The sequence below is a fragment of the Erythrolamprus reginae genome, chromosome 9 (genome assembly GCF_031021105.1).
Source record: "Erythrolamprus reginae isolate rEryReg1 chromosome 9, rEryReg1.hap1, whole genome shotgun sequence".
Lineage (NCBI taxonomy): Eukaryota > Metazoa > Chordata > Lepidosauria > Squamata > Dipsadidae > Erythrolamprus > Erythrolamprus reginae.
The window spans coordinates 43,973,504-43,981,448 of NC_091958.1; the positions used below are offsets into that span (position 1 = coordinate 43,973,504).

At 44.4% G+C, this 7,945-nt stretch overlaps 1 protein-coding gene across 1 annotated transcript in view; it reads left to right on the forward strand.

Annotated features, from left to right (window-relative positions):
• RAB11FIP3 (RAB11 family interacting protein 3) overlaps positions 1 to 2,595 on the forward strand; it is a 110,701-nt gene extending 108,106 nt beyond the window's left edge. Inside the window, exon 15 of the mRNA XM_070761013.1 lies at positions 236 to 2,595. Coding sequence (XP_070617114.1) covers positions 236 to 362 — 127 coding nt within the window. The 3' untranslated portion in view covers positions 363 to 2,595. The remainder of the gene's footprint in view (positions 1 to 235) is intronic.
• Positions 2,596 to 7,945: the final 5,350 nt, after the last annotated feature.

Consider the following 7,945-nt stretch of genomic DNA (forward strand, 5'->3'; position numbering starts at 1 on the left):
ATTGGAGTGGTTGGGTGGCAGATCACAGTGAACTTGGGGTGGAGAAAAGAGAGAGAGAGAGAGAGAGAAAGAACGAGAGAGGACCAGCCATTAAGTAATGCTGTCCTGATTTTAACGGGGTTTTGGAACCCTCTGGCTTGTGGGAATGGGGCTAGGGGTGGCAAAGAGTTTGGAAAAAAGAGAGTCATAGAAACAAGGGGTGAGGGTGAACATACACACCTGCCCTCTTTTGCAGGAATGGAGCAGAATCTGGGTGGCCCCTTGAAATAGCCTTCTTGGAAACTTCTCCTGTCCACAAGCAACAGAAGCAGGCTTGTGCTGCGCGGGAGATAGCTGGATCCCTCGGCACCTGGAAGTTGTAGCCCGGCAGTCAAAGGAAGACTCTCTCAGATCCCTTCCTCGACCTGCCTTCCCCTGCCTCTTTGTTTAATCATCAGCCCTCCGATCGCCCTCCTTTTTGAAGCTGCCTGGGTTGTTCGGCAAGTGGAAAAGAAAACGGGGGCTGCCTTGAACTCCAGCCGGGTTCGTTGCCTCTTGCGCTGTTTCTCACAAGGAACAGTGTGTTTCAAAGCCCCTGGTTTTTGGGGGGGGTCCATCTGCCTTAAAACTCATGAATTGCAGGTGTTCCGGAGAATGGAGCCACTCTGCAGAGAGATGGGCTGATGTAAAAAAAAATAAGGAAGAGGTCAAATCCAGGCTTGGTCCTCTGGATGATTTGGTGGGTGGCAACCTGGTTGACGAAGTTGGTTGTCGTGGAGGGTGGGTGGGCCGCTGGCAATGGCTGTGCTGCAGGAGGAGGAAGCTCAGTTGATGATACTCAATGTGGAAGCAGAGCTGATCCTTCATCCCTCTTTGCTACAGCCGGTTCCTTCCATGCTTCATCTCACACTCTTTTTTTGTTTGTTTTCATTTGTTAAACCACTTTAAAGCAAGAATGGCAATGAATGTGTCAATTCAGTAATAAAAATGGGGAAGGAGGGATGGGGAGGACATCATAGACCGGAAGAACCGAGTTGTTTTGTCTGTTGGCACCAACGCATCACCATTGCTTAGAAGGACCTGTTCAAGCTCTAGTAGAACATTGAATTATTGGTTTGGCTTTGCATCTATCCATTTTGGAAGGTGCTGAAACAGATATTGCAGAAAACTCTCCCCTTTTTCTGCCGCCTTCTTGGGTCGAAGTAGATTTGTTTATTGATGGGAGTCCGATGAACAAGCAATTGGGGACAAGTCAACTTTCCCTCCAACTTAAATTTTACGGGAGAAGATGAATTTGGCCCATATGTAGAAAGCAGGCTATTTCCCCTGAAAAAGAAAGAAAAAAGTTTTTCAATGTATTTTAAATCTGCCCTTTGAGATGTGTTTTAAAAGAGGCTTGCTTCTTGGGGGTTATTTTTTTTAAAAAATGCCACTATTTGGAATTTGAAAGGGGCGTCTTATACCTCTCATGAGCGAATCCTGCTACACTGATGTTTTATTTTAGAGAGAAATTTCAGGAGCCCACGGAGGGTGAGATTGTACATTTCTACACATGCCTTCTCTGTATCTCTTCCACTGCCCACCTCACCAAAGCACACACGGAGCAATTGCGCAACTTGGACACACAATGTATGGGGCCACCAGACTCATGTCTGTGTGACCCACATTTACAGATCATTTTCCTGGGGTGCAAAACATCACACTGAGAGCTGGTATATGCTATTCCTCTCCTTTCTTTGAAATCATCAAGCCATTGAGTTCTCGAATCCCTTCATGTGTGATGAAAGCAACATGATGCTAGTTTGAAAATGCTAGTTTCAAGCCAAAGCCAGGGGTTTTTGCTTTCTCACATTGACCCAACTGTTGAGCCACTGGAATACTTCACAGTTCCTTGAACCAGGACACTGGAATAATAAAAAAAAAAACCCAGTAGATTCCCCTATTAATGGTTTCCAACTGGCTTGAACATGGAGGGGAAATGGTCAGAGAAACACATAAATGTTATTCCATGGGAGAATGATTCTCAAACTATACACTAATGGATGTCCTGTATTTCTCTCTCCCCAAAAAAGAAAATAAAAAGTATGCAGGAAGAATCCACACACTGTATATTTCCAGAAGAAACTTTGGGTGTAAATCAGTGTATACTTGGGAAGAGAAAGATTTTTTTTTCTTTTTCTACCTTGTAGAGTTAGGTATTTTTTATAGAATGGAGGCCGATCAATTTTTAATACTTCAGAGAGCAATGTATCTGTGTAAACACACAAATCTATATCTATCTATATATATATGTACATATATATGTATGTATTGTATAATGTACAAATCTATAAATAATCAGATTGCCTTTCTGGACTTGGGCTCACCTGTCCTGGCCTCCTAGTTGATCACAACGTGGTACTGTAATGTAAATAGTCACAGCAGGAGGAAAACAGCAGATCCACCAGAAATAGTGAAGCTATGGCCTGCGCACACGGTTTTAATTTCTCAAGGAAAATTGTTCTTCCCCAGTGGGTAATGTGAAGGAGTTTCCAAAAAGAAGCAAACAATTATTTGTCTTAACGGGTGTGCTGACTCTTGTCTAATTAAAAGCTGTTACTATCTCTGGCTGGAGAACCGGCTTGTTTGGTCTTTTTCTTCTTGCATCTAGGGGGAGGTGGACATTTTTGTCATGTAGGAGACCTTGGTGCAATTGTCAGAATTGACATCCACCCAAAACGGGATTTGTTAGCCCCTGTGCCCAAAGTCAGGTTAGATTCTATGCCATGGGGCTGCACTCAGAAGTCACCTGTCCACTCTGGTTGTTATTCACAATGTTCACTTATCTCTGCTCTCTGACAGGCTAGGACTGTTTTCTGTTCTTTGGTATGGAGAAGAGTGAAAGGTTCAAACAAGCTTTGCTTTTGACCGCTAAGCGAAACCTGACTTGGACCACAGTTGCCACTGACTAAATGGGCTGGAGAGTCAGTAAATAAGTCGTAACCTACTGGTGATGATTGTGAAATTAAACGTTAATGGAAGAAGTGGGCAGGTTGACTCTTCCATTGTCATTCAAGCAAAAGGAAGGAGGAGGCAACTTGAACGTAGAATATCACCAGAGTTAGAAGAGACCCTGCGAGGTCTTCTAGTCCAACCCCTGCTCAAGCAGCAGATCCCATACCATTTCAGTCAAATGGATTTCCAGACTCCACTGATGGGGTACTCACAACTTCTGAAGGCAAGCCATTCCACTGGTTGTTTTTTCTACCTGTTAAGAAATTTCTCCTTAGTCCTAAGTTGCTTCTCTCCTTGATTAGTTTCCATCCATTGCTTCTTGTCCTACCCTCAGGTATTTTGGAGAATTAAGTTATCGCCCTGGAGTCGTGTCTTCCTTCCCCTTTTGCAACCTCTTGACAAAGTTAATGGGGAAGCCAGATTCACTTAACAACAGGGTTACTAACTTATCAACTGCAGTGACAAGAACTTATCACTTAACAATTGTGACAAGAATGGTCACAAAATGGGGCAAAACTCAATGAACAAAAACTTAACAGAAACTTTGGACTCAATTGTGGTCGTAAGTGGAGGACTAAGTGGGCTACCCCTGCATTTTTATTGTTTTTGACTTTGGGAAGGTTAAATAGCAATAGCAGTGAGCATGAAGTAGCTACTCGGCCTTCCATCCTTCCAAGGTGGGTAAAATGGGGACCCAGATTGTTGGGGGCAAGAGGCTGGCTCTGTAAACTGCTTAAAGAGGACTATAAAGCACTGTGAAGTGGTATACAGTGATCCCCCGATTATCGCGAGGGATCCGTTCCAAGACCCCTCGCGATAATCGATATTTCGGGATGTAGTGGTGCGGAAGTAAAAACACCATCTGCGCATGCGCGCCCCTTTTTCCATGGCCGCACATGCGCAGATGGTGGAGTTTGCGTGTGGGCGGCGGGGAAGACCCGGGGAAGACCCAGGGAAGGTTCCTTCGGCCGCCCAACAGCTGATCTGCTCCGCAGGCAACGGGGAAACCCCATCTTCGGCTCCTCGCTGCTGCCGCGCTGCCGAGCAGATCAGCTGGTGGGCGGCCGAAGGAACCTTCCCTGGGTGCCGCCCGCCGCTCGAGAGCAAGAGGGGGAGAGATAGAGAAAGAGAGAGAAGGAAAGAAAGAGATGAGAGAGGGAGGAAGAGAGTGTGAGAGAGGAAGAAGCAAGATAGAGAGAGAGAGAAAGAAAGATGAGAAAGGAAGGGAGTGACGTCATCGGGTGGAAAAATCGCGATATAGCGTTTCGCAATGATCGAGATCGCGAAACTTGGGGGATCACTGTATACGTTGAAGTGCTATTGCTACGAGGAATCTATCCAAAGAAGTATGAGAATGAGAAGACAAGAGGCAACTGGATAACTAGCAACAGTAGGAAATGACCCGCTACGCTCATGATGCATGGTTATGTTTTTGGCTCAGGCGGCGTAGAAAAGAAATCAGCCCGACTTGTAGCAATACTTTCGTTTTTGTGGCATGGGGAATTCTGGGAGTTGAAATCCACTCATTTTAAAATGTCCGAGCTGGGGAAACACTGAACTAGAAGATCATGGTTGTTTCTTACTATGAAGGGTTGTTAGAATCACTGCAGAATTATACCAATTACAGTGGTACCTCAACTTAAGAACTTAATTCGCTCCATGACCAGGTTCTTAAGTAAAAAAGTTTGTAAGTAGAAGCAATTTTCCCCATAGGAATCAATGTAAAAGCAAATAATGTGTGCAAACCCATTAGGAAAATATAAAAACTCAAAATTTGAGAGGGAGGAGGAGGAAGAAGAGGAGGAGGACAGTCACTGCCGAAGGAAGGAGGTAAGGTGACGGGAATAAAAAAAATCCAAAACTTTAAGGCTTAAAAAAAAAAAGAGGGACTCTGAGGTGGCAAGGAGGACCACGCACCTCCCTTACACCCAGTGCGAGGCTGCCTCCCATACACTGCCAAAGAGAGAAACCCAGGCAGGCGAGAAGGGGGAACCTCCTGCTCCTTTGACCGAAAGGTAGCTGCTGCTGCTAACTGCTTCCTCTTCCTTCCCATGCTGAAGGGCTCTCCTCTCGCTCGGTCATTTTGTAGGCGGTGCCTTTCCTTCACTATGGTGACTCCTCAGTTTGGCTGAAGCCGACTTGATCCAGCCAGGGCAAAACGCCTCCTTTTCCCTTTCTGCACCCAGACACTCTGTGAGGCAACCTCACACCGGGTGTATGGGAGGCAGTGCGAGGGAGTCACCACAGCGAAGTGATTTATTCCCTCTCCAAGCGCCCAGAGAGGAAAATACTCCGTTCGCTCTGGGCTGCCCAGAGCAAAAGGAGCGTTCTTCTCTGGGCGCTGGCAGAGGTTTATTCCCTGTCCAAGCGCCCAGAGAAAGGAAAATGCTTCTTTCGCTCTGGACTGCCAAAGCCTCCTTAAGCAACATCGAAAGCTCCTCTGGCAGCCCAGAAAAGCCCGATAAAGGCCAGGATTAAAGGGGGAATGGCAGAAAACTGGCCGGGCCTTCGTGCCGCTCTCAAATTTCCTGGGAAAATTTTCCAGGCTCGGGTTCTTAAGTAGAAAATGGTTCTTAAGAAAAGGCAAAAAAATCTTAAACACCCGGTTCTTATCTAGAAAAGTTCTTAAGTAGAGGCGTTCTTAGGTAGAGGTCCCACTGTATACCAGAAGCTCTTTTGACCTTGGGAGTGTTAGGATCATTTCTCTGGTTTGGCACAAGGTGGCATCAAAGCATTGCTGGAATTCTCCCGTAAGGAATGGACAGTTTCCCCCTTGCAAACTTTAAAAAGCTGGATTTTTGGTGATGCTGCTACGTTTTGTCTGCTTCTAGTTCACCAAGATTTGAACCTGCTCTTTGGTACATGCTGCTTTTAAAAAAATAATAATAATCTTATTTCTACAATAAAGCTTCAGGTGTTAGAACTTGGCTGCAGAAACCCAAAGGACCACCATTTGGCAGCAAAGAGGAATTCTAATACCCTTTTACTGCCATATAATGATCTTGCAGGGTTTTACAAACTAGGCATGGTAGGCTTTAACTTAAATCTAGTGTGCTGCAAGTGTGTTGAGCTGTAATTTCCAGAGTTCTGAAGTAAAACAGATAGGGATAGCATTGGCTATAAATCTGTTACAATCAACGTTTTTGGTTTTGATTTCAAGTTGCAGAGCAGCTTTTCAAAGTTAAGAGTTTAGAAGCAGCCGTCTCCCCCCCTCCCAGCTAAATTCATAAGTAGGGTCATCACCAAAGCACTGTGTGGGTTTGTGTGTCAGTTCTGTGATTTTGACCTCCACTCAAAAACAAAATTCTCACTCTGTAACAAAGGAATCACTTTGTTATTCTAGCATCATTTTATATTTTGTGTGGTTAATTGCAGTCACCTTCAAGTCAAGGCTACCAATGCCTCAAATGATTTTACAGTAATTTTTTTCATTATAATAGCAAAGTAGAATACAAAACCTGGAAAAGGAAAGTGATAAGTAGATAGCAGCAGTAAAGCCTTATTCTTTTATCTTACTTTAAAGTAGTAAAGTAAGATAAATGGGAACAGACATTGTTTTCCACCCCTTGTAGAAAGAGGCAAGATGAAGGCCAGACAGAAAACAATAACCTGATGTCACAAAATTCATATTTGGGGATTAATATCATTTATTATGGTCTTGAGTGTTACCTCTCTTAGGGGTGGGTTGCTAAGGTGGAACAGTGACGTGTGTTTGCCCCCATGGTTCTGAGTGCTAGTAGAGTCCAGTACAATTCTGCTACTGCACCTGGGCAGGTAGCGAAATCATGCGCGGACATGCAGGCGCGCCCTGTGTTTTATGACATAGTACAAAATGTCATAAAACATTTCTGGTGGTCAAGTCATGATGTTTGAACTGTGCTGTACAGATCAACTTTCAAAGCAGGTGCATCTCTGAATATTACCCTGGATTAACTTTGGGTAGATCCCAAAGATTAAAATATATACGTCTCTGTCTCTGGGACCCGCCCAGAGTTGTTTGAAAGATGGGCGAGAAAAATCTGCAGTTGTTGAAAGCTTTGAGGAGATCTGGGAAATAAAGTATCTCTGAAACGATGACTCAGTGATTCACAGTTTCTCTACTGTGTTCTCATTTCTAGAAGAGTGGTAGACAAGGCCTTGCCTCTTTCTATCTCATGCCACAGAAGTGAGTTTTAAGGACAGCTGGGTTGCTCTAGAGAAGGCATCTCCAAACATGACCATTTAAAGACTTGTTGACTTCAACTCCCAGATTTCCCCAGCCAGCATGGGAATTCTGGGAACTGAAGTCCAGGTGTCTTAAAGCTGCCAAGTGAGTCTGCCTTGGGAAATTTCACCCCTTGCTTCTTTATCAGGAAGAGTGGAGAAACCGGACGTAATTTGCAACGCCACTGTTTGAAAAAAAAAAATAACTTGAGGTTTGCCTGGCTGACTTCCAATTAATTCCTGGCCTCTAGTTAAAGAACCACTTTGGTGTTGACTACTGCACATCATTAGAACTCGGATTTTCCCCAATGCAAACCTGGCACTTACAAGGAAATTGAGCTGTCTGAGGTTGCATCAAGAATGAGAGATGACAAGGGTGGGGTGGTGGGGAGGCATTGCTCTGACGCCAGAATGAGTTTTGAGCCTGCCTCATTAATTCTGAAAATTAGAGAAAATTACAGTCCTTTCCCCTGAGGGCAACAGTTATTCTTTTCCCCCCCTTCTTCAAAAGATTGGGGTGCAATAGAATGTCACATCTATGACCTCTTAACTTTTGGCCAGGTATACTGACTTTCAGCTGAAACATTTCGCTCTAGGTTTCATTTTCTTTGAGATTTTTTAAATGACAAATGCCAGGAATGTTAGCTCTGATTCTTTGCAGCTTTTAAATGAAAAGTTGAAACAGTTGGGTGGGTACCAAATGCATCTCATGCGAAGATCTGTTGATTGAGCAGGTTTTTTGGCTCCCCCTCCCATTTTTTACCTTGTA